Source organism: Rhinoderma darwinii, chromosome 12 (genome assembly GCF_050947455.1).
Source record: "Rhinoderma darwinii isolate aRhiDar2 chromosome 12, aRhiDar2.hap1, whole genome shotgun sequence".
NCBI classification, from domain to species: domain Eukaryota; kingdom Metazoa; phylum Chordata; class Amphibia; order Anura; family Rhinodermatidae; genus Rhinoderma; species Rhinoderma darwinii.
In genome coordinates, this window is record NC_134698.1 from 71868132 (window position 1) to 71895604 (window position 27473).

The 27473-nt window shown below is 43.5% G+C and overlaps 1 protein-coding gene across 4 annotated transcripts in view; it reads right to left on the bottom strand.

Annotated features, from left to right (window-relative positions):
- MIS18BP1 (MIS18 binding protein 1) overlaps positions 1-27473 on the bottom strand; it is a 36509-nt gene that overhangs the window by 7642 nt on the left and 1394 nt on the right. For 3 of the 4 annotated variants that reach the window (XR_012851358.1, XM_075843975.1, XM_075843976.1), the window contains exons 2-10: positions 26014-26565; positions 17707-18056; positions 16601-16674; positions 13914-14044; positions 13749-13839; positions 12217-12467; positions 11487-11632; positions 7930-8035; positions 1911-6498 (exon numbers count right to left, since the gene is read on the bottom strand). Coding sequence is in view for 3 of the 4 variants with exons in the window: in XM_075843975.1 (XP_075700090.1) it covers positions 1911-6498; positions 7930-8035; positions 11487-11632; positions 12217-12467; positions 13749-13839; positions 13914-14044; positions 16601-16674; positions 17707-18056; positions 26014-26467 (6191 nt within the window). In the remaining variant the exon portion in view is untranslated. Of the gene's footprint in view, positions 1-1887; positions 6499-7929; positions 8036-11486; positions 11633-12216; positions 12468-13748; positions 13840-13913; positions 14045-16600; positions 16675-17706; positions 18057-26013; positions 26566-27473 lie in introns of all 4 variants that reach the window. The other variant, XM_075843977.1, reaches the window with a different exon arrangement.

Genomic DNA, 27473 nt, shown 5'->3' on the forward strand with positions numbered 1-27473 from the left:
CGCTGCAGCACGGTCAACAAATCGCGGTGTGGAGTAGCGGCTGCGCTGGAACACCTGGGGGATTTTTCAGGTGAGGAATGGGTCTCTAATTGTTCTATACCATTTTCCCCCATTGGCCAGTTTGACTAAAGTCTGAATACCCCTTTAAGTGTTTTGTTCTGATAATTAAAAGGGATTAAGAAATTAGATTATTTATAAGCGCCAAAAAAAGTATCTCTCTAATTTATTCTGCGCCGTTCCCATCCTCCGGTCCTTACAAACTGTATGCGATGATGTGACATCTGCATGGACAATCATGGACATCATGTAAATTTTGGAAACAAGGACTGGGGACAAGCGGCGCGGGAACGGTGTAGCATTAATAAGGCAATTATATTACAGTTTTTCACATTATAAGAATAGAAATACTGATTTCTAAACACGGGAAAGACTTGATTTTTTTTTCTTAAATTGACAGGAAGGGTTACCACAGATTTAAAGAGGCTCTGTCACCACATTATAAGTGTCCTGTCTCCTCCATAAGGAGATCGGTGCTGTAATGTAGGTGACAGCAGTGCTTTTTATTTAGAAAAACTTTCTATTTTCACCACTTTATTAGCAATTTTTCGCTTTATGCTAATGAGTTTCTTAATGCCCAACTGGGCGTGTTTTTACTTTCGACCAAGTGGGCGTTGTACAGAGAAGTGTATGACGCTGACCAATCAGTGACCAATCAGCATCATACACTCCTCTCCATTCATTTACACAGCAGCATCACGTTCTTACTAGAACACGATGTGCAGCCGCATACACAGACATTAACGTTAATCAAGTGTCCTGATAATGAATATACATGAAATCCGGCCTGGACGTCATGTGTATTCAGAATCCTGAAACTTCTGAATCTTTTCTGTGAGATTCCAGCAAGCCACGCGTAATTTCGCGAGATTATGAGCTAAACGAGATTTCGTTTCCCTTGCTGGAATCTCACAGAAAAGATTCAGAAGTGTCAGGATTCTGAATACACATGACGTCCAGGCTGGAGGTAATGTATATTCATTATCAGGACACTTGATTAACGTTAATGTCTGTGTATGCGGCTGCACATCGTGTTCTAGTAAGAACGTGATGCTGCTGTGTAAATGAATGGAGAGGAGTGTATGATGCGGATTGGTCACTGATTGGTCAGCGTCATACACTTCTCTGTACAACGCCCACTTGGTCGAAAGTAAAAACACGCCCAGTTGGGCATTAAGAAACTCATTAGCATAAAGCTAAAAATCACTAATAAAGTGGTGAAAATAGATAATTTTTCTAAATAAAAAGCATTACTGTCACTTACATTATAGCGAGTGCGACGATCTCCTTATGTAGGAGACAGGGCACTTATAATGTGGTGACAGAGCCTCTTTAATGTAATCAAATGTAGACAACACTAAAATCAGAAAGCCTCAGATCACTTACAGGTATGGATCTCCGCACACCTGTTCCAGGAGGTAAAGAGTTACACATGGGTGACAATCGTGTGCACCACATTTATATGGAATTTGGCTGCCATTTTTAGCATGTATGGCCAAACGCTGATCGCCAGGGATGAGAGAAGCGGGTCCCGCGGCGATCAGCAGGTTTCATTTTAAAATTTTGGCGTAACGCTAGGATATGTTCAATCATCAGCCATCCGACCAATGTGGTCCCGTCAATCACTAAAACTAAGCGGCGGTGGCAGTAGGAAAGCGGCGTTCTTTGGCTCCACTCTGCTTTTTCCGGAGGCCACATGCGCAGCCATTGCCTATAATGGGCCGAACATTTTGCTGGACATTAATAGCGTATACTACTGGTATGTCATTAAATGTCCATCACGAGACATTAGGATTCATAACCCAAATGTGCACCCCAAATATACTCAACTTTACTAAGACAGTAATACTTGCTTGTAAAGTCTCTGAACTTCTTTCTCTGACCATTCCTCTTCATAATTGATTGCCGAGAAGGGATCAAGGAGCGATCGAGACTCTGATTTTACAGCAGATCCGTTTCTCTGTGAATTTTGTTGTTGATTCTTCCGAGACGCAGCTTTTTTCTTTAACTTTTTGTTGGCCTTTTTGGGTTTGTTTTGACCCGCTTTGTGGTCTTCACTTTCTTCATCGCTACCTTTACTTTCTCTGCTCGAGCCTCTGCCTGCATTGGGTTTAAACGGTTTTGGATTCTTCGGAGGCTGAATAGGTTTTCCCCGCTGCTTCACAGAGTCACTTTCCTCTTTAGACTCCGATAAATGTTCCCAAGGGGTTGTTGAATGAAACAGCTTCCTAGTTGGGCCGGGAGTGAAAACAATAGATCTTTTAGGAGCCGGATGCAAACTTAGTTCCTTCCATGACTCATCTGAAGATGTATTATCCTCCGACTCCTCAAAACGTAATGCTTGCTTTGTAATTTTTGGGGGACTGGATTCCAATGATTTTTTTGGGGGACTTGCACCTTTGGTAGTATTATTTGCCAGATTCCCTTCCTCTTTAGAATCTCTCTGCCGTTCTTGATCAGAAAGAGATGCCGGTTTTCTCGTAGATGGGGGAGTCTTCGAAAAGGGTGGCTTTTTCCCATCATCAATTTGCTTAGAGTCTTTTCCTGAAGAGGCTTTGCTTTCTGAATCCTGAGATTCTGCTAAATCGGTCTTCAGTTCTGTGGTACGAGCAGGTTGTTCTCTTTCTGGAGCAGGTACAGTAAGGGCTGGACTCTCTTGTGCACTAGCGCGTGGACTAGAAACTTTTCTCAATATGGTCTCGTAATCTGAATCTTCAGATTCTACTGAGCTAAGCATTTTTTGTGCCAAACGAGACGGTCGTTTTTGTTTCTTTTGAGTATTCGTTGCTTTTCCGGAGATCTTTCTTGATATTGGCTCGGCTTCTGAATCTTGAGATTCTACTGAGCCAAGCTGTTTTTGAACAATCATCTTGTTTGGTGTTTGTTGCTTTTGCGTATTCGTTGCTTGTCCGGAGATCTTTCTTAAAATTGTCTCCTCTACTGAATCTTCAGATTCTACCGAGCCAAGTTGTTTTTGTGCCAAATGAGATGGTTGTTTTTGTTTCTTTTTGGTATTCTTCGCTTTTCTGGAGACCTTTCTTAAAACTGGCTCCTCTTCTGAATCTTCAGATTCCACGGAGTCAAACTGTTTTTGTGCCAAACTAGATGATTGTTTTTGTTTCTTTTGAGTATTCGTTGCTTTTCCGGAGATCTTTCTCGATATTGGCTCGGCTTCTGAATCTTGAGATTCTACAGAGCCAAGCTGTTTTTGAACAACCATCTCATTTGTTTTTTGTTTCTTCTGTGTATTCGTTGCTTGTCCGGAGTGCTTTCTTAAAATGGTCTCCTCTACTGGATCTTCAGGTTCTACCGAACCAAGTTGTTTTTGTGCCAAAGGAGACGGTTGTTTTTGTTTCTTTTTAGTTTTATTCGCTTTTCTGGAGACCTTTCTTGAAATTGGCTCTGCTTCTGAATCTTCAGATTCTACTGAGTCAAACTGTTTTTGTGCCAAACTAGATGGTTGTTTTTGTTTATTTTGAGTATTCGTTGCTTGTCTGGAGACTTTTCTTGATATGGACTCCTCTTCTGAATCGTCAGATTCCACCGAGCCAAGCTGTTTTTGAACAACCATCTCGTTTGGTTTTTGTTTCTTCTGTGTATTCGTTGCTTGTCTGGAGATCTTGCTTAAAATTGTCTCCTCTACTGAATCTTCAGGTTCTACCGAGCCAAGATGTTTTTGAACAACCATACCATTTGTTTTTGGTTTCTTTTGTGTATTCGTTGCTTGTCTGGAGATCTTGCTTAAAATTGTCTCCTCTACTGAATCTTCAGATTCTACCGAGCCAAGTTGTTTTTGTGCCAAATGAGATGGTTGTTTTTGTTTCTTTTTGGTATTCTTCGCTTTTCTGGAGACCTTTCTTGAAACTGGCTCCTCTTTTGAATCTTCAGATTCTACGGAGTCAAGCTGTTTTTGTGCCAAACTAGATGGTTGTTTTTGTTTTTGAGTATTCCTTGTTTTTCTGGAGACCTTTCTCGATATTGGCTCCGCTTCTGAATCTTCCGATTCTACAGAGCCAAGCTGTTTTTGAACAACCATCCCATTTGTTTTTTGTTTCTTCTGTGTATTCGTTGCTTGTTTGGAGATCTTTCTTAAAACTGGCTCCTCTTCTGAATCTTCAGATTCCACTGAGTCAAACTGTTTTTGTGCCAAACTAGATGGTTGTTTTTGTTTCTTTTGAGTATTCGTTGCTTTTCCGGAGACCTTTCTTGATATTGGCTCGGATTCTGAATCTTGAGATTCTACAGAGCCAAGCTGTTTTTGAACAATCATCCCATTTGTTTTTTGTTTCTTCTGTGTATTCGTTGCTTGTCCGGAGTTCTTTTCTAAAATTGTATCCTCTACTGGATCTTCAGGTTCTACCGAGCCAAGTTGTTTTTGTGCCAAATGAGATGGTTGTTTTTGTTTCTTTTTCGGTTTATTCGCTTTTCTGGAGACCTTTCTTGAAATTGGCTCTGCTTCTGAATCTTCAGATTCTACGGAGTCAAACTGTTTTTGTGCCAAACTAGATGGTTGTTTTTGTTTCTTTTGAGTATTCGTTGCTTGCCTGGAGACCTTTCTTGATATTGACTCCTCTTCTGAATCGTTAGATTCTACAGAGCGGAGTTGTTTTTGTGCCAAATGAGATGATTGTTTTTGTTTCTTTTTAGTATTATTCGCTTTTCTGGAGACCTTTCTTGATATTGGCTCGGCTTCTGAATCTTCAGATTCTACCGAGCCAAGCTGTTTTTGAACAACCATCACGTTTGTTTTTTGTTTATTTTGTGTATTCGTTGCTTCTCCGGAGATCTTTCTTAAAATTGTCTCCTCTACTGAATCTTCAGATTCTACCGAGCCAAGATGTTTTTGTGCCAAACAAGATGGTTGTTTTTGTTTCTTTTTAGTATTATTCGCTTTCCTGGAGACCTTTCTTAAAATTGGCTCCTCTTCTGAATCTTGAGATTTTACCAAATCACTCTGCTTTTGTATCAACTTTTGAGGATTAGACCGTTGAGTGAAGTCTTGTTTTGAAACGAGTTCTTCTTCTGAATCTTGAGAGTCACTCTGGTTTTTTTCTGAACGAGATGGACGATTTTGCCTGTTCTGGGCATTAGCTCGTTGCCTGGAGTCCTTTCTTAAAATTGGTTCACCTTCCGAATCTGAAGACTCCACTACATAATTTAGCAATCGTTTCGAACGACGGGGCTGTTTTCTGTTACCTACGACATGTAAAGAAAGTGAATGTGCCCTCCAAGAGTCGTCTAGTTCCTCAGAGACCCTTATTGAACTTTGTTTTTTATCAGCATTTTCAGACTCCATAAAAAAAAAATTTCTCCTTCCCGGAGAATGTTCAGGTGTGTATTTTTCCATCTTGGTGCTAGCGAGCTTTCTTGAAAGCCACTCATCTTCTGAATCCTGAGACTCCGATGAATCATTCCTACTTGAATTAGACTCGATATAGAGAATTCTTTTTTGAACACGAGTCTGTCTCTTCGATTCCTTTCCGGAAAAAGTTTCCTTCTCGGAGTCTGGATATTTTTCTAAATCAGTCAGTGGCTGTTTGGAATGAGACGGTGGTTGTGTCTTAACTCCAACAAGCTCAAGGGGCGTCTGCTTCCGAAGAATGCCTTTCAGTATCTTTCTAGAATTCTTCCCTGAAATATTTTCCTGTTCAGAATCCTGAGGTTCTGGGAAATCCGTTTGTGCAGCAGATGAAGGTTCTTTCCTCGAAACGGCGGGGATACTAGATTGAGGTTTTCCATGATTACAATTGAGTTGCTTGCCGTCCTTTCTCAAAAGATAACCTTCTTCAGAATCACTGGGCGATTGGGCAGGAGGAGAAGACGGTTTTCGACTTGAAGTAGACAAATTAGATTTCTTCTGAATTTTGCTCCTTTCGTCAGATTTTTTTCGAGAATCATCATCCTCCTCACTCGATTCATCTATCTCCAGCACGGCTGTAGGAACTCTCCCATACGGCGCAAAATGAGACCCTTGCCTCCTACCTGAGGCAGAGCTACGTAGTCCTGCTTGTTTAGGTTTTTTTTGAGAACCACTGTCGCTCGCAGCTACAGCAAAACTAGATGTATGCATTTGAAAAGCTTTTTCCACAGAGATTGTTCTCGGTTTGCGTTTAATAGACAAAGTTGAGATCTCTTCTTCGTTCACAGTCAGGACATCATCATCTTCATGTTCCTCGGTGTCTATCCGGTTCTCAACATCCGGATCACGGTCAAATACACTGCCTCCCGTTGATGTTTCTTTTAGACCATTGTAATGAACTTTATTTTGTATACACTTCAATTTTATATCCTGTTTGGAATGCATGGGGGTGAGCAGCACTCGAGGGGACTTCAGAAGGGCTTTAATGTTGGTCTCCTGTGCTTTTTTTGATCTGAGACTTTTAAAATGGGTCTTCTCTGTAGTCTTGAATTTCGGAGTCATTGCATTTAACTGGTGCGGTGCTAAAAACAAAAAAACAAAAACGGTGAATGGCACGTAAGGAATTAAAACCCTGCAGTAATTGCTGAACCGAGAAACAAAACATTTTCAGAAGGGGAAAGGAAGCTCAAGACAAGTTAAATAATCCTGGAGCAACTTTTTTTTTTAGAACTCTGCATTGTGCCGTTCCTCTGTTATTCCTCCTGGAAATGTATGAATAAATTGACAACTGGGCATTACCGTTCCCATTGCCAATAGGGTGTGCTCCTACACAGTCTGACACGGTCAGTGCTGACTGAAGTGTGTGTAGCGACATATCCTGTTGACATGAAGAATGGTAACAATCAATTCTCAATTTAATCATACATTTCCAAGAGGAATAATAGAACTCTGTGCTGTTCCTCTAAGACCAGATGCTCCAGAATGTTTTATTTATGGGGGATTTCAGGAGATCTGACAGATCCTCTTTAAGGAATGGGTAACAAGCATTTCTAATAATCGAAGGTGCTCGATAGAGTTTAGAGTTGCCGGAATTCTGTCAAATCTCTACAAGCCTTTCCTTTTTTTTATGCTGCATGTGCACAGGGAGTAGAGACTATCCTCCCCCATCATCTGTGTTGGTACAGTTAGGGTATGTTCACACGCTGAGCCAAAAACGTCTGAAAATACGGAGCCGTTTTCAAGGGAAAACAGCACCTAATTTTCAGACGTTTTTTGAGCAACTCACGTTTTTCGCTGCGTTTTTTTGGCCGTTTTTGGAGCTGTTTTCATTGGAGTCTATGAGAAAACGGCTCCAAAAACGTCCCAAGAAGTGTCCTGCATTTTTTTTGACGAGGCTGTAATTTTACGCGTCGTCTTTTGACAGCTGTCAAACGACGACGCGTAAATTACAGGTCGTCTGCACAATACGTCGGCAAACCCATTCAAATGAATGGGCAGATGTTTGCCGACGTATTGGAGCCGTATTTTCAGGCGTAAATCGAGGCATAATACGCTTCGTTTACGCCTGAAAATAGGTCGTGTGAACCCAGCCTTAAGGGGGTTTTTCACTGGGCGATCGGGCAGACAAGTGTCCATATAACGCTCGTTGGCAATAATTGCCCTGTGTAAATAGGGCAGCGATCAGTAGATGAACGATCATACGCTCGATCATCTGCTGATTGTATTGTTTTAAAAAAGTAAAATATTATCGTTGTTGGCAGCACGTCTTGGTTTGTTAACAGGGAGGTGTGCTGTCCACATGATAATAATGGATGGGGAGGAGCGATCAGATTTCCGACCGATCGTCCCCATCCATAGCTCCGTGTGACAGGAGCAAACGAGCGCCGATCGACGATGTCGCATTGATCGGCGCTCGCTGCACCGGCCAAAATCAGCCGGTGTAACAGGGACTTTATAGATGGGCAAATGAGAAGATGTGTGTATTTTGACTTTGCAGAATAGCCGTCGCTCACCTTCTTGTTTTGATGTCCTTTTACTGGGGGGAGGCTTCTTTGGCATTTCCTTTCTGTGAGACGGAGCTTTCCTTTTTTTATTGGATGATCGGTAGAAAACTTTTTCCTTGTTTAAAAAGAAAATTACATAGTCATTAAAGAATCCTAGTATGAAGTCGGCGCCATTTTTTTTAATGAACTTTTATTTTATTCAATAATATATTGTGGTGCAACCACAGAAGAAAATACAATAGGACCATCCGAACCCACCAGCTCCAAGGGAGAAAAAAAAACGGGTCTCCCATCCCCTCTCCACATCATATCAGTTCCAGACTCCCCAAAGATCCTCCTATGTAGTTTGTTCAACTTCTTAGTTTTTATTTTCTCGAACATTTTGACTCGAAGAACCATATTTCTCCATTCCAAAATAGAGGGGGGGGGGGGGGGACTGCCATCCATTTCATTGTAATAACTAATTTAGCGAGCAATAGGTTTCTCAAAATAAGCCGAATCTGCATTTGCAAGAACTCCGCTATTACCAAATCTTCAGTGCAATTCAGAAGTGCCAACTCGGCAGATTTCAAGATCTCGGGATCTAGCTTAGACGCTACTTCCTTAAATATCAAAGACAAATACGAATCAACAGCAGGCTACTGCCATACCATATGCCAGAGCTCAGCCACCGGATATTGGCATCTGTGGCATGTTGCCTCCTCGGTTAGACCCATTTTAGAGAGTAAGGACGGAGTATAGTACAAACGATGCGTAACATTGAACTGGACCGTAAGATGTTTCGCACTAACTGAAATCTCCCTCCCATTCAAATAAATACTCACGCATTTCGCCTGACTTGGGCCTAATTCCCTTTCCCAAAACATTTGACTTGTGAAAACAGTGTTAGGTGAATGTAAAATAAATAAATATATATATGTATATTTATTTATTTAGATAGAGAATCCCTCCCTGCATTCATCTTGCAAAATGCTTTTTGATCCTGAGCAAATTCTTATCCCGGGTTGTAGTGTTAGCGCGCCATAATTGATACCGATATCCACATTTTTTATTTATCCCATATACGGATTGTAAGTCCTCAAAAGAAATTAATTGCTCTCGTTTAAAAAAATTTGACCCACTAGCATACCTCCCAACCATCGCGGATTCAGCGGGACAGTCCCGGATTCCGGGCGGTGTTTTGCTGTCCGGGGCGGCAGGGGGTATGTCCCACTGTCAACTGTATCTGCGTCCTCAGGATACAGTTTAACCCAATTCTGAAGCCGGGAACCATCAGCTCCCTGCTTCAGAATTAGTTTAGAGCAGAGGAGCAGAGGGAGCTGCTCCGCTCGCCGAGGACATATATTTCCGCTGCTAGAGGGAGTCCCAATGGCGCCATCTACAAGGGGTATGTGGCGCTATCTACATGGGCAGTGTGGCACTAGATAGGGGAACTATCTACAGGGGACACTGTGGGGCTATCTACATGGGCACTGGCACTAGGGGCAACTAAAGGGGCATTATACTGTATAAGGACAGCAAGGGGGGCATTATGGTGTATGGGGGCATATATGAGGCATTATACTGTATGGGGCAGCTATGGGGGGAATTATGCTGCATGGGGGCATCTGTGTGGGCATTATACTGTACGGGGGCATCTGTGTGGGCATTATACTGTACGGGGGCATCTGTGTGGGCATTATACTGTACGGGGGCATCTGTGTGAGCATTATACTGTATGGGGGCATCTGTGTGGGCATTATTCTGTATGGGGGCATCTGTGTGGGCACTATACTGTATGGGGGCATCTGTGTGGGCACTATACTGTATGGGGGCATCTGTGTGGGCATTATACTGTATGGGTGAATCTATGGGGCACATTACTGTATGGTGGCTGCTATGGGGGCATTCATTATACTGTATGGTGGCTGCTATGGGGGCATTATACTATGTGGGGGCAGCTATTTGGTATTATACTGTGTGAGAGGCACTATGGGAGCATGATACGGTGTGGGCTGAATCGAGTGTGTATGGGCGGTGATTGGGTGGGATTAGAGGTGTGGCTTAAAATAAAAAATGTGCCACAACGCGCTGCAAGCGCCGCATCGGTTGTCCCTCTTTGTGATACTTGAAAGTTGGGAGGTATGCACCAGTGAAATACCAATTCTTTCCCAAAAATTATAAATCAGGAATGGTCATAAATTGCTTATAGTTATAATTGTTCCAAATCTGAGTGAAAAATACTGCAACCCTAATCCCACACAATGTCTTAAACCCAACTTTTAGACCTCATGCACATGGCTGCCCCGGTAATCACAGTCCGTGATTACAGGCATGGCGGGCCACGGACAGCCACCCGCATTTTCAGCCCATGCTCCTATATAAAGTATGGGAGCACGGTCCGTAAAAAGCAAGAGATAGAACATGTCCTATCTTTTGCGGAGGCTTTCTACGGCCCGGACACCTTCCTGCAAACATACGGGAAGGTGTCAACCGTCAACAGAAATTAATGGGTCCCATAATTACAGACTGTAATTACGGACGAAATCTACGGTCACGTGCATGGGGCCTAAGAGAGTAAGCTACTAATATGGAAGGACTCAAACCACCCAGGGTTCGTTTGTGAAGATTCCAGAAGTTCGAAAATATAAAAATGCATGTTTCCAAAAGCGTTACTAATTAGAATCTTAAGGGCAGAAGAATTCTGCCAGCTCAACCACAAATTGAATTTGGGCAGCCAAAAAGTAACCCTGCAACCAGGGGAGGCCTAAACCTCCCTCTCTTACCTTTACCCAGAAGTACTTCTGTTTTATTCTAACCCTTTTCCTGCCCCAAATAAGATCATTGATAATTACTTCTAGCAATTTAAAGACCCTGCTACTGATCCATACCAGACAAGATAAGACATCTACAAATTGAGGCAGCGGAACCATTTTTCACAAGAGGTCTTCTATTCTATCGCTCCTAGATAGGGGGAGTTTAGCCCACACATGCACCTTAGCTCTAATTTTAGAGATCAGCGGCATAACATTCAAAGAGAGATGATTTTCCAGATTACCATCGATCTTCATCCCCAGACATTCAAAGTGTCGTGAGGGATTCAAGACAGAGATTTCCGAATGAATCAGAATCTTTTGCATCCAATGGAGTCGACTTCTTCCAATTAATCTCTAATCCAGAAAAATAACCAAATTCTTTTATCACCTGAATGGCCCTCGGGACAGACCTCACTGCGCCGTTCAGGCCTAGTTAAACATCATCTGCATAGAAAGGGATTTTATCCCTCATTCCTCCGCAACTAAGTCCGCGCCATTTTACTGGAATGTCTTTTAGGTTCTCAAAACAACCCAAAATCTCAGACAACCCCTTTCCATTTGCCCGATTATAGCATCTGAATGTCATAAGAGGGTAATAAGTATCAGCACCTCCCGCTCGGCTGAACATGGCCATGTATTACCTGGATAGCTATTCGTACTGAATGTCCTGTAATATTACATTTTCCCACTGCTGAACTAACAGAAGTGTGAACAGAGACTTACCTGCACAAACACACAAGATCTCTCTTATTCGTTACATTCAGTACTCACCAATGAAGCGCTCAGGGCGTCATTCCCCTCTCTGATAATATTCGTACTCAGAAGACAGTCGACCGATAAGCGCTCACCGCACCAATACTTTAGGACAGGCTTTATCAGGCGACCGCTGCGGCTTGTTGTAGACACGCAAGAGACGTCTGTAGAAACAAGTTTCAAACAAAACCTAAGAAAATCTCGGTGGTCAAAACTTTCTCTATGGCCCCTTGTCGTCAGGTTTTGCAAATAGTCGAAAGTGACGTCAAGTCACATGACCGCAATGGCCGTCGGTAGCCTTACGTTGTAGATGTAAGCTCACATGGCACCCTTTACTGCTGTAATTGACCGCGAGGCTTGTTGAAGCATTATATATCTGTTGTGGTCTTCAATTTTGGAGCGCAGCTCCGCAATTGTGAAAGTGCCCCACAGTCACTAGCTCGTAGCCGATTCTCCTGCTGAAATTTGCAAGAGATGTGGTCCGGCTGCAGAGCCAACTTTACGACGCCCAAAGTCACCCATGCGGACCTAGCAAGTTCCTTCTAAAACTCCCCGACAAGAACGGAGAGAGCCGCAGGCATTCAATCGCACCAGGCGATCCCATTTGCCCTTTAATGTAATCCCAGAGTTGCAAATCCCATCTATTTGATATGGATCGGCATAGCAACTGGTCTTTTGTGTGAAACCCCCTTTAAATATTGTAAATGAAAAACATCATATATAATGGGAATAAAGAAATAGCACGTACCACTTAGCCGTGTGTTGTCTGCAGAGGTACTCCACATTTTCACTTTGGAGATTTGGGTATTTTGGATGCAGAAAGTTTTCAATTCACTGACTAAACCCCGTTCTGGCTTTTTCCGGTCCCCCTTGCTTGTCGGGGGTCCCTGGCGATGGTCAATATCAGAGCTTGTGGCAGTCTTTTTTCTGCTTTTGCTTTGATGCTTTTTTTTTTTGCTTTTTTTCTGTGGCGGAGTCGATTTCTTCTGTGCTCTAAACCTACGAGTACAGGAGATCATTACACATAAATATCAATTCACAAGCCACGTACATACACATTCGCATTTCCTACTATATTCGGCTTCAAAAACGTAGGATCTCGAGGACCATGGCTACAGGATTTATTGCATTTCTTTACATACCGTATATCCATGAACAAGGGATGAACATAGGCCTACCTATGCCTTGTCCATGGATGAGCTTTATGTAAGCAATGACGTCGCCCTAGCCAGGGTCACAGAGATCGGCTATGGGATTATCCTATTCAATCATTTATTTATATTGTGCCAGGAAACAAGTTACAAGAATAATTCCAGGCACCCTGATCGAACGCCTCTACATGCAGACTTATTCTTGTCATCAGCAATAATGTATAAGTCACGGATTGTATTACTTTAATGAGGCTGCAGCTGCTTTTCTCACCTTATGGAAGGGTCAGCTTGCTGGTCTGTCTGTTTCTAACCCTATACAAGCTGTAATCTAACACGAACGTGATCTCTTCACTCACAGATAGTCACTGGGATCCCTCTCATACTTGGTTGGAGAAGGAAGATGTATTCTCTCTCTAATGGCTAAATGAATGATTTGGAGAAGCAGGATACAGAACCAGCAGGTGCTGCAATAGGAACTTATAGATTAGATTCACACGCGGCAGATTAGTTGCAGACATTTCTGCAACTGAAAAGGAGTTCCATACATCCGACTGGTTTTTTTTCTTCTCTTTTTCTGCAGAACGCTCATGGATTTCTGCAATATCCATCCAGATGAATGGGACAGATGTAGAAATTTTTGCTTCAAATCTGCCGTGTGTGAATATACCCTTGATTGTGACTGGTTAATGGAGCAGGAGTGAAACATTTTACGTCCATTGCTTGGGACACAGGGATTGTAGCATGCCGGGATTAGAGCTGTGAACATCACGGACATGGTATACAGAGCTCTAGAAGCCACTACTACCAGCAATGACAGCCGAGGAAAGGGTAAAACTGACAAATACGGAAACGTTAGGTTGGTGGTTGACATTTTTTTTCTTTTCTAATATGCCTAAAAGAAAAATACTAATTTAACTGGATGATATTGAAAATGCAAAAAGAATTTGTGGAATATTTTTTAACCACTTCATGACTGCAATGCTTCATGACCAGGCCAAATTCTAGATCGTCCTGTCCTGGCCATGCTAACCAACCAAGTCTACAACGGACCGTAGGTAAAGTAACCAATGTATCCGGGGCGCCGTACTAGCAGAAGAACAACCACCACCCAGACCATTAATCCACTAACCTGGCGGACGCCTCACAGAAATATCGGACATAACTCTTCCAGTTCTCCGGAAATCCTTCGGAGAACTTCTTTATCAGCCATGGCGGATACCCTGACAAGACAAATATCATAAGAAATCTCTATTCCTCCGGACATTTTCTCCTTTACTTGCTGCCATACACATACCAGCTGCAATCATGGTGTCGGTATCGGTCTTTCCTATTAGTTGGTACACTCGACCCGATACGGTTTTCAATTTGTGGTGATGGATTCGGTGTACAATGATATTACTGTGCCAGTACATAGTGCCACAGTCTCTGCAAGACAAAAGAGAGAAGAGGAAAATTCACAAATCCAAAAGAGCACAAAATGTATAAAGGGGAACACTAGTGAATACAGCCTGAGAGTTTCTATAAAGGGGAACACTAGTGAATGCAGCCGGAGAGTTTCTATAAAGGGGAACACTAGTGAATACAGCCTGAGAGTTTCTATAAAGGGGAACACTAGTGAATACAGCCTGAGTTTCTATAAAGGGGAACACTAGTGAATACAGCCTGAGAGTTACTACAAAGGGGAACACTAGTGAATACAGCCTGAGAGTTACTATAAAGGGGAACACTAGTGAATACAGCCTGAGAGTTTCTATAAAGGGGAACACTAGTGAATACAGCCTGAGAGTTTCTATAAAGGGGAACACTAGTGAATGCAGCCGGAGAGTTTCTATAAAGGGGAACACTAGTGAATACAGCCTGAGAGTTTCTATAAAGGGGAACACTAGTGAATACAGCCGGAGAGTTTCTATAAAGGAGAACACTAGTGAATACAGCCGGAGAGTTTCTATAAAGGGGAACACTAGTGAATACAGCCTGAGAGTTTCTATAAAGGGGAACACTAGTGAATACAGCCGGAGAGTTTCTATAAAGGAGAACACTAGTGAATACAGCCTGAGAGTTTCTATAAAGGGGAACACTAGTGAATACAGCCTGAGAGTTTCTATAAAGGGAAACACTAGTGAATACAGCCTGAGAGTTTCTATAAAGGGGAACACTAGTGAATACAGCCTGAGAGTTTCTATAAAGGGGAACACTAGTGAATACAGCCTGAGAGTTTCTATAAAGGGGAACACTAGTGAATACAGCCGGAGAGTTTCTATAAAGGAGAACACTAGTGAATACAGCCTGAGAGTTTCTATAAAGGGGAACACTAGTGAATACAGCCTGAGAGTTTCTATAAAGGAGAACACTAGTGAATACAGCCTGAGAGTTTCTATAAAGGGGAACACTAGTGAATACAGCCTGAGAGTTTCTATAAAGGGAAACACTAGTGAATACAGCCTGAGAGTTTCTATAAAGGGGAACACTAGTGAATACAGCCTGAGAGTTTCTATAAAGGGGAACACTAGTGAATACAGCCTGAGAGTTTCTATAAAGGGGAACACTAGTGAATACAGCCTGAGAGTTTCTATAAAGGGGAACACTAGTGAATACAGCCTGAGAGTTTCTATAAAGGGGAACACTAGTGAATACAGCCTGGGAGTTTCTATAAAGGGGAACACTAGTGAATACAGCCTGAGAGTTTCTATAAAGGGGAACACTAGTGAATACAGCCTGGGAGTTTCTATAAAGGGGAACACTAGTGAATACAGCCTGAGAGTTTCTATAAAGGGGAACACTAGTGAATACAGCCTGAGAGTTACGTTAAAGGGGTATTTAAGTATCAGCAAATAATGGTTTTGTGTAATGAAAAGTTACACTAGTCTCCAATATACTTTCAGTAACAATTCCTCATATTTTTCAAGATCTCTGCTTGCTGTCATTCAATGGGAACCTTCATTGTTGACTTCCAGGGGCTAACCCGCTGTCCTGGCCATGTGATGGACAGACAGGCTCGTTAGAAGACACAGCTCTGATACACATAGTGCACTGTAACGAGCCGTACACCTGTGTGTCCATCACATGGCCAGGACAGCGGTTTAGACCCTGGAAGTTAACAATGAAGGTTCCCATTGAATGGCTGCAAGCAGAGATCTTGTAAACAGTGAGGAATTTATAAAGAGAGTAGATTAGACAGTTGGGTATATTAGACAATCTGTATAAATTCCTCATGGTTTCCAAGATCTCTGCTTGCTGTCATTCAATGAGAACGTTTATGGTTTAATTCCAGGGAATACAAATCTGTCCTGATCATGTGATGGACATACAGATGCACGGCTTCTTACGTTACAGTTAACACAGCACCGTCTTGTAACGAGCACTGCACCTGCGTGTCCATCTCATGACCAGGACAGATCAAGAAGATCTTGAAAGCTGTGAGGAATTGATACAGAAAGTATGTCTGACAATTGTATAACACTGGACTATACAGAGGTATCGTTATATACTAAAACCAGAGCACCCCTTTAACACCTAAATTACAGCGTGAGAGGATGAACCGAACAGTCCTCCAATCCGATACCGCGTAAATCTAAAATTAAAAATAAACCTGGTGTAAATATCAGCCCCTTACCAAAGCGGACAATCAAAGTTATAGACCATTCTATTCAGTCGTTTCTTAGTTACATCAGATTTTGGGACTTACATAGTCGCCATTATAGCGGTCACAAGGGGTGTCCCCAGACTCCTGAATTTGTCGACTTACACAGCAACATATCCACTACTCCAGTATAACTGCTAGAGTTGCCTTTAGAGCAGCTTCCTTATAAGCGAACATCTCTCAGACTCCGCGGGAGACATGAACTGGCGATATTTTAAGTGCGGAAGTGCAGCTTATAACACCCCAGAATAAGAAATCCACAAAAATAGTACATAAAAAAAAGTGTCCGTCAGATGAAGAGGACGGATTTCGGTGTAACGTTACAGAATAGATCTACTTACAGACGCTTCCCCTCTACACATATTCCTCTGGTCTCAATGCCTTTCACAGTCCACTCTGTTAGCGAGATCTTCTCCTGGAAGGAAAACATATACATTAAACATATAGGCCCGGGATTATGTTAAATCTTATCTGAATAGGACAGATATATAGATGATATTTTGTATATTTAATTCTGATCTCGGTGCTGATTATGATGTATTCTAGAGTATGCATACTTTGGAAGAAGGGGGGTGGGGGTGTTGTATATGTGTTGCGATACGGTGTGTCGCAAATGTTGAAAATAAAAATTACTTGGAAAGAAACGAAAAAAAAAAAACATATAGGCCCAAAATTACGAGGACTGGAGCTTTTTAGTTGGAGGAGATAGTTTGGATGATTTGAACCAAATGTATTTAAAGGAACACACAAATAAAATTGGTGCATTGTGATTGGTCAAACTGCCAGAAAATCAATCCTACGTCGGCTATAAGAAGGTGTAGATTTGCAGCAAAATTTTACGCCCCGATTTCACTTAAACGACATCTCCTTGGAGACCACTCCCACTTTTCTTGTCACTTTTCAAATTTGTCGCACATTTAGTTTGTGACTTTTTGCCGCAGTTTACTCATGGTCTACAGTGAGATAATGTACATGTGTGCGCATCTACAGCTTTGTAGGGTGTATTCTGTAGGTTAGCAGGAAGTACGAGGCATTTAGAAGGAAGTATAATTACAGGATTTACCTGCAGTGCCTCCGCAGGGAACATAAAGTATTACATCGCTCCTGTTTAAATCAATCGACCATCAGAAAGTGATGGCATTTCCTAGCAATATGCCATCACTTCAACTCAGAATTCCCTAATTCCAAACTTGACAAACCCTTTAATTGAGCAAACTTTATACTAGGTCAGGCTCCCGCCATTATAGCTCCGTGCAAGCCACGAAAATGCCACGATTGTACCGCAAATCAAGGGCAACTCCATGCGACTACGGATTCCTAGCCATAGGAAAAGGAAAAAATCCTGGTTGCATATATAATGCTTAATAATCCAGCACCTGGCCGGACCTCCTGATGTAAAATTAAAGGGATATTATGGTAAATTCCTACCCGCCATATGATCTCATACCTTCTCTTTTGGTTGGCTCTCCACAGGTCGGCTGGCAGCGGCTGGTACAGGTGGCATTTGTTTACAGGGAATGTGCACCATCTGCGAGTGACTTATAAGTTCACAGAGTTCCTTAAAGTGATCCACAAACTCTTCGTCACTTTCGGACAGTTCTGAGGATATCTTGGGAGTTTTCTTTGGCATTGCGGGTCTACAGTCTTCGAGAGTCCTTACTTTACTGTTTTTTATAAATACTTCATCATCTTCCTCGCTCCCTGGATCCTGGATGATGTTATTTGTGTTACGCGTGGAGTCATAAACTAAATACTCTTCAGGGATATTAGCTATAGACAGGGGCTTATTTTGATGTCCTGGGAACAAATAAATATAGTAACCGGTAATATTAAACATTTTATTAATTAGTAAAAGACCCCTCTACAGAATAAATATGAGCAAGAAGTAGGAAGTGTGTATGACAAAGATCAGACTACACAGGTCTTTGCTTGTAGTCTGTAACCATGGAGACACATAGGTCTGTATAGGAGCCGTATACCCAAAACATAAGGAATTCTTCATTAAGACTATTAGGGCCTATGAAGGTCATAAAGGGGGGCGAAAGATGTTCTCCACATAATATATCCATTTCACTCTGCCCAACACTTCTTCGGTGTCTCATTGACCAGCATTTGGGATGTACAGCAGAAAGCTATAGGTACCAAAGTCTTCAATGGGTTTTCTCATCATAGTAAATGTTGACATTCGCTAGGAGATGCCATCACTTTCTGATCGTGCGAGTCCTGGCGGCTCCTTCACATTGTTTTATTGCTAAGAGGCGCTCCTCGCCACCCGTCGATTCCCTGCTTAGCGGGATAGAGTGCAGGGAAACAATATGAAAGATCGACGGGGTCTCCGAGGTCTGGCCCCCATTGATCAGGATGTTATGGCATACCCCAGCCCTTAAAAAGAACAACAGAAGGAGAGGATCCAGCGATGGGTGATATATGTGGTAAAACACAGTTTCCACTTTATTGAAAAATAAGCAAGAAAGCTGTAATGAACACCAGGAGAATAACAAGGTGGTGGGGAGGCCAAGTGAATGAGAGCCAACGCGTTTCAAGCACTGGCTGTGCTCTTATTCATGGCTAGTTCGAGTGAGCTGCTGCAAGCCGGGACGGTAAATATATCCTGAGGCGTATGAGAGGCAGTGCCTGAATAGTGACTACGCCCTCGGTTATGGTAATTTCAGGTGGGAGGTTAAACTCCCGTTAAATAAAACCAATAGACCAATATATAAATGAAACTAATAAAAGAATGATAAATGAATGGAAAAGTGTGTAAGTGAAGATAAATATGTAACGTAATAGTAACGGGATAAAATAGGCTTGCAGAACGTCACTGGTCAATAACAATGAATATTGGAAGGTAGGGGAAAAGAAACCACAGAATAAATGCATTCAAGAAAAAAAAGACTCCAGACTCCTCTATCCCCCACCACACTTCCCAACTCCTCTATCCACCACACCTCCCGACTCCTCTATCCCCCCCCACCTCCAGACTCCTCTATCCCCCCCCCACACACCTCCCGACTCCTCTATCCCCCACCACACTTCCCGACTCCTCTATCCACCACACCTCCCGACTCCTCTATCCACCACCACAGCTCCCGACTCCTCTATCCCCCCCACACACCTCCAGACTCCTCTATCCCCCCTCCCACACCTCCAGACTCCTCTATCCCCCTCCCACACCTCCAGACTCCTCTATCCCCCCCCCCACACCTCCAGACTCCTCTATCCCCCCCCCCCCACACACACACACCTCCAGTCAACTCTGGCAGCGGCTTATCTCCTGCAAGAACAAAGGATGTTGAAATCCAACATGCCTGACCTTTCTTTCTCCTTTCTGGTTTTGGGAGTTCCTTGACTGGCCCGGCAGATGTAGGGGGGGGGGGGGGGGGAAGTCATCCACAAAAAAAAATGGACATTCAACCTCAGAATTATATGGAACGTAAATATGCCTTTATTCAAAGGGGTTCAATGTAAAGGCCATCAATATCTCATTGGTCGGGGTGTGACTCACTGCACCCCCACCGATCGGCTGTTTTGAAGGGACAGCAGAACTCGTATGAACGCGACTTTCTTTTTTCCTGTACTGATCTGTAGCGTGAATTGCTGACACACTTGTAGCAGAGTTTCACAGTATTACAGCCTTCTCCCATTCAAGTAAATACTGTAATACTGTGAACTGCCGCTACAAATGTGTCAGCAATTCACAGTATAAGCAGATAAGGAATGATGGGGAAGCAGCGCTCGTATGAGTGCTGCGGCCCCTTCAAAACAGCGGATTGGCGGGGGTGCAGGGAGTCCGCCCCCCGACCGATGACATATTGATGGCCTTTAAATTGAACCACTATAAAGACATATTTACATTCTATAAAATTTATTTGGTGTGACCACCCTTTGCCTTCAAAACAGCATCACTTCTATGTACTTTTGCAAAACGTCATGGATTTTGTAGGATTATAGTCAGGTGTATGATTAACCAATTCTAATGATCTTCATTTTCAGATGTAGGGTGAAACACAGTCATTAACTGTATTAGAAACAGCTGTGTAGGAGGAACAACCAAACTCTGCTACAAAGGTGAGGTTGTGGAAGACAGTTTCACGTCATAGGTCCAACATGGCAAGACTGAGCACAACAACAAGACACAAGGTACTTATACTGCATCAGCAAGGTCTCTCCCAGGCAAAGATTACAAAGCAGACTGGGGATTCAAGATGTGACGTTCAAGCGCTTTTGAAGAAGCACAAAGAAATGGCCAACGTTGAGGACCATAGACGCAGTGGTCAGCCAAGGAAACTTAGTGCAGCAGATTAAAAAAAACACATCATGCTTTTCCTTCTAAATCGTAGGATGTCCAGCAGTGCCATCAGCTCAGAACTGGCAGAAACCAGTGGGACCCAGGAACGGTTGAAGACCACTTCTGGCCAGACTTCTCCATTGAAGAATTGCGGCCAAAAAGCCATACCATCCACATGGAAACAAGGCCAAGCAACTCAACTTTGCACGAAAACATAGGAACTGGGGTGCAGAAAAATGGCAGCAGGTGCTCTGGACTGATGAGTCAAAATGTGAAATATTTGGCTGTAACGGAAGGCAGTTTGTTCACTGGAGAGCGGTACAATAATGAGGGTCTGCAGGCAGCAGACGCAGGGTGGAGGCTCCTTGCAAGTTTGGGGCTGAATTTCAGAAAATGGAGTTGGGAATTTGGTAAGGATTACGGCCTTATTCACACGACAGGGTCCGAGTGTCGGACGCTTTTCCCAGTCGTTTGCATCCGTTCCGATTCAGTTCCGTGCAATTTTTAACACGATTTGCATTTGTTTTTTTCCCTGTCCGTTTAAAAAAAAAAAAAAAAAAAAAAAAAAAAAAATCGGATGAATTTCATTTGTACATTTTTTGCCACACATTGCCCCCTGTAGGCAATGCCACACAGGCCCCCTGTAGGCAATGCCACACAGGCCCCCTGTAGGCAATGCCACACAGGCCCCCTTGTACATAGTCACCCCCCCCCACTTTCCTGTAGGGGACGGCTCCAGGAGAAGTCCCTCAGTTCACTGTCCATATATGGACAGTGAAGTGAGGGACTTCTCCTAGATCGGAATCCCCGGCCACAGCGGTGGGGATTCCGCTTCAGAAGTACCTGACGTCACGGTGTCCATATATGGACACAGTGAAGTCAGGGATTTCTGCTGGAGCGGTATCCCCAATCCCCAGCCACAGCGTTGCCGAAGCTGTGGCTGGGGATTGGGGATTCCGCTCCTACAGGGAGCAAAAAAAATACCCTTCTCCTCCTCCTCACATGCACTGTGGGGAGAAGGAGGAGAGAGCGAGCGACGGAAGACACAGCCGTCACTTGGAGCACATTCAAGTGATGGCCGTGTATTACCCGGCCCCATAGACTTCTATGGGAGCCGGGCGGCCGGGAGAACGGCCGAAAATAGGGCATGTCCCATCGGTCGTGTGACGGCCGATTTTTGAACGGCTGTCACAAAGCCGGGAAACCCTGTCGTGTGCATAAGGGCTAATGGTGTCCTCAATGCTGATAAATACAGGCAGATACTTAACCATCATGCAATACTATCAGGGAGGCGTCTGACTGTCTCCAAATTTATTATGCAGCAGGACAACGACCTCAAACATCCAACCAATGTCATTATGAACTTTCTTCAGCGTAAAGAACAAGGAGCCCTGGAAGTGATGATATGGCCCCCACATCATCGAGTCTGTCTGGGATTACATGAAGAGACAGAAGGAAGGATATGAGGAAGCGGCACAAGGATATGAGGAAGCGGCACAAGGATATGAGGAAGCGACACAAGGATATGAGGAAGCGACACAAGGATATGAGGAAGCGACACAAGGATATGAGGAAGCGACACAAGGATATGAGGAAGCGACACAAGGATATGAGGAAGCGACACAAGGATATGAGGAAGCGACACAAGGATATGAGGAAGCGACACAAGGATATGAGGAAGCGACACAAGGATATGAGGAAGCGACACAAGGATATGAGGAAGCGACCAAATATTGATCTGATTTAGATTTCACTTCTGTTCCTTAACTTTGTATTTTGTTAATTGATAAAAAAAACTATCAACATGTCTATTCTTGAAAGCATTCTTACTTTGCAGCATTTTTCCACAACTGCCTTAAACTTTTGCACAGTCCTGTACAACTGGGGAGAAATGTTAAATCACCAACGAGGGGGAGAGAACTCCACACGTATCGCCGCTCATTTTGTCAGCTTCCTCAGGGTGCTCAGCAATATCACCGGTGCATCTTAAATAGTATGACCAATTACAAGTAAATAAAAAAAACATCCAAAACAAAAGGACATACAGTTACAGCGTGAGGTTTGGCGTGCGATATATAGCACGGCGCCTGAGTGAGGAGTCAGCCGCTTATGAATTGAAAGTCGTCTGCGCAGGAAGCAAACGTCAACATACGCCTAAGGTAAAGTGCGGCGAAACGCGTACCTCAAACCCAAGTGTATCAATAAGGACACCCCCATACACATTAGATAGACAGCCGGTCCCACCAGCGGGTTCGGCTCACCATCATTTAATATGTGAGGACTGCTTGATGCTTCACAGACAAGTATTGTAGCAGCAGAAACAACTTCTACTGCAACAAACCACAACTCTCAGCATGCGTGTTCCTAGATCACATCGGTCGCGACAACCACATTGGCGAAGTCTGTGATCTCGGTCACGTGTGGCGTAATTTTTGTAGTGGAAAAATCCGCTGCGAAAGTTCACACCACGTATTCCAATGGGTGGAAACAAAATCCACTACAGATACATGGTTCAAATTTACGTGCGCCAATTTTTCCGTATGTGTTGCGGATTTTGGATGCAGAATTTCATCATAGACTTCAATGCTATGTGGAATCTGCAACACAAATCTGCCACAAAAACCTAAAGGGGCACTATAGAGATCTGACCCCTTTGACTTTCCGGATTTCAGGTACTGAAAATTCAACACAAACCTTGCAGGGCCAGAGGGGGCGGTGCCTGACACAGGAATTCAAACAACACCTGTATCATGCTCCGCCCCCTCAGGCTCTCTGCAATATGCATAACAGAGCATTAGTTTTGCCTAGAATCCCCCTTAAAAGTCAGACATGTAATACATGGTTGAGCCGAGACCTATAGACTAAAAGCTCTGGCTAAAGAAAGGGAACCCCGTCCATACTTAGGGCAACCCCTTCAACTAGAAAGAAAACCAAAACTAAAATTATCTTCTCAAGTGTAAGAAAGACCTGTAAGAAGAGGAGAGTGGTCGACTTCCAAAACATAGGGGCCGCAGTTCTCTACAGAATGCCTGAACTCCAATGTCATCTTCTAAAGTATTTATGAGACATCGGAAGAGAAGTTAAGCCGGTTCCCCCTTTATGACTGGTTGGGTAGAAACAAGGACATAAGCTTCTTACTCCTGTGTAGTGGAGCTGGCCCGCTGTCTCTGTAAGGCCTAGTTCACATCCCATTTTTTTTCTTCCGTCATAGCCTCCAACAGAAGGCTGCAACGTATCCCACTGTATAGGCATACAGCAGGATACGTTGACCCGAACCCCCCCGACAGAGTGCTGCCTGAAGCATTGTACCAGGGAACTCCTGACACTGTCCACATTAGGGTTGTCACGATACCAGAATTTGGACTTCGATACCGATACTTTGTGTAGTAGTGCGATACTCGATACCAAAACTATACTTTTGCCAACAATAAGGCTGGGTTCACACGACCATGTTACGTCCGTAATGTACGGAACGTATTTCGGCCGGAAGACCCGGACCGAACACAGTGCAGGGAGCCGGGCTCCTAGCATCATAGTGATGTACGATGCTAGGAGTCCCTGCCTCGCTGCAGGACAACTGTCCCGTACTGTAATCATGTTTTCAGTACGGGACAGTAGTTCCACACAGAGGCAGGGACTCCTAGCGTCGTACATCACTATGATGCTAGGAGCCCGGCTCCCTGCAGTGGGTTCGGTCCGGGTCTTCCGGCCGAAATACGTTCCGTACATTACGGATGTAACATGGTCGTGTGAACCCAGCCTAATAGGAAACAAAAAAAAATAGAAGTTCTTAAATTTTCTGATGTGAGGCACGAGGTATTATGAATTTTGAACTTCCACGTGCCTCACATTAATTGTAATTAACTCCATCATGTTCCTCAGTCATAATGGACAACATTGAGTTAATGTGTGAGGTACATGATGGGGTTAATTACTATTCATGTGAGGCACGTGGAGGTTCAAAATTCATAATACCTCGTGCCTCACATCAATAAGTAAAAGAGCAGTTATTTTATTTTATAACAGCGTACACACCATAAATGACAATATAAATTTATTACGGTCACAACGATACCGAATCTATGTATATTTTATGTATTGAGACTTATTTTAATGTTTATAGATTTTTTTTTAAAAAAAAAAAAAAAAAAAATATATATTTTTTTTTTTTTACTTTTTATATTTTAACTTTAATGTCCTGGCATATATCTATATACCGATAGTGCACAGGCAGTTGTTAGGACATACCTAAGTATGCTCCAACAACAGGAAATATGGTAGGACAGCCCTGGGGTCCTTCAATGGACCATGGGCTGTCTGCCCATATATGGTATGTCCCTTGATCGCGTCACAGGGATTCTCTGTGACACAATCCAAAGGGCATCCCCCCTTCTCACTTCCCATTGAATGCTGCAGTCCGCTTTGATCGCAGCATTTCGGGGAATAACAGCGGAGTTGAGAGATTTCTCTGATCTCCGCCGTTAGAGCGGGGCTGTGACTGTGTAATACAACCATTGCCCCTCTCCTGACAGGAAGTGCGTGAACGGTCAGCATGAGATCATGCGGCCGGCGCTTCACTAATCAGCGGCGCCAGCACTGAAAACAGAACATGGGGATGTTTTGCAGTGCGCCCACCATGTTCTTTCTTCAGCGCCGGCGCTCATTAGTGCAGCGCCGGCCGCATCACCTCATGCTGACCGCGCACGCACTTGTCAGGACTCAGGTGCGCGGCAATGGCTATATTACACATGTATCACACAGCCGCGGCCCCGCTCTCCTACATTCATGTGTTACTATACTGAGCTGGGCGGCCGCACAACTTAGTATTGAAATACATGAATTAAAGGTATTGAACGGTTTGAGGGTGCGCGGAATCGGAGTTTCCCTCATATATTGACAATGATGTAAGGAGATATACAATGCCGGAATCCCAGGGCCAAGTGCTACCTGACGCTCGTCCCAGGGACTCTGTCTTTGGTGAAGCTCCGTGACGTATAACCTACACCTATTATAGATGCCGTACACTGGCATCCATCACCCATGTTTAAAGAAAACGTACACCGCTCTGTACACTTTTTTTCCGGGATCCCTCAGGATGGTATAGCATAGTCTGCTACGTTATCCTTCACAGGTTATCCATCCTTGACGTATACCAGACTGACGGAGACCAAAAAGGCTTACGTCACGCTAGTGGAACCCTATGGACACATTTAGCGTGTATGTACGGGCCTTTTCCGACGTATACGCTACACGTAGGGACAAAAAGTGAACTAGGCCTAACCTTAAGATTCACAATTTATTTTATTTTTTTACAATAGAAGTGAATGGCAACAGGATCCAATTGTGTAAGCATTGCAGTAAAAAAACCAAAAAAAATAACACACAACTCAACCGTATAGCAAAAATATGATGTTAACCAAGCCGAAAAAGGTTTTTATAGCACAGGGGATTCCTCTGCGGTCTTACCTTTGACCACGCCGTTCACGTTGGGTTTTGCACCGGTAATATCAGACCCGTGTTCGTCTTTCACTACGAGGAAAGTATTATCCAATGGATTCTCAAAGTTATAAATTGGGTTAAAGGCTTGTAGGACACTTCTTGGACCCTTAGATCCACGGTTATTCATCAGAGGGAAGCCGGACCTGGAGGCCACATCTAACCCTTTTTCTTGGCGTTCATGGTACGTCTGGACGGCACTTACATTCCCAGAGTCAGACGACTCCCCGCAATCTCGGCTCAAGCTGGACCGGGGGGCTCTGGTCAGAACATCTCGGTTTGCAAGGGTCTGATGTCTCAACGCAAGCTTCTTCAAGTCTTTCAACGGAGTCAGTTTGTCGGGTTCTATCAGGTCTAAAGGAACAGAATGCAAAATTCGGTAGGGGAAACTAAATGGTTCTGTTGGGTTTGTCTTTAAAAACATCCTTTTTGCTGTTATTTTGCGCCGTTTCGGTTCTTCGTAAACGTTGGAAAATCTGTAAAGTCGTCATTGCCGGGCCAACTTTACTACTTCATGTTACCCTGGAGGAGAAACAGAAAAAGTTAGGAACATGTTCAAGTATAAAACTTTATGAAAAATCTTCTATAGGGCTGAAAGTTTGTGAACACACGTGGAATAAACACAGGGCAGATTTTCCACGACGGGTGTCATTGCGGAAAACCCGCAGCGTGTTACAGTAGCAGCAGAGCGGAGGAGATTTGCACAAATCCCATCCACACGCAGCAGGAAAAAATCCGCCGAAACAGTCCACAAATTGCACCTGCGGGGCAAGAATCTGCAGCAGGTCAATTTATGCTGCAGAATTCCTGCTCTTCTATTGCGGGTTTTCCCCATTGAATTCAATCGGGAGGTAAAACCTGCAAAAGCTTTTTCGGGTTTCAAAATAATAAAGAGGTTCATACTTACCCCCCGTCCGTTGTCATAGCGACACGATCCTCTGCCTCCTGGGATGACGTTTCATCCCATGTGACTGCTGCAGCCAATCAAAGGCTACAGCGGTCACATTGACTACAGCGTCATCCCAGGAGGCCAGGATGTACTTAGAGCAGAGTGATGCATCGCTATGACAATGGAAAACAGTATGTATGGTTTTTTTTTCCCCTAGAACTATTTCCGCAGTGGATATTCCGCTTGAAAAATGGCTTCTTGGTTTTTTTTTTTCAGGCAAAATTGCCTGCGGCTTCCAGGACAGATACGCGGTGTACCCCTTTAAAAGGGCTTGTCTAATTTCAGCAAATTAATGTGATTTTTTTGTATAATTAAAAATTACACCATTTTCCAATATACTTTCTGTATTAATTCCTCACAGTTTTCAAGATCTCTGCTTGCTGTTATCCAGTAGGAACATTCATGGTTTACTTCCAGGGGATAGAATTCTGTCCATGGTCAAGTGATGGACACACAGGTGCACGGCTCGTTACAGGGTCAT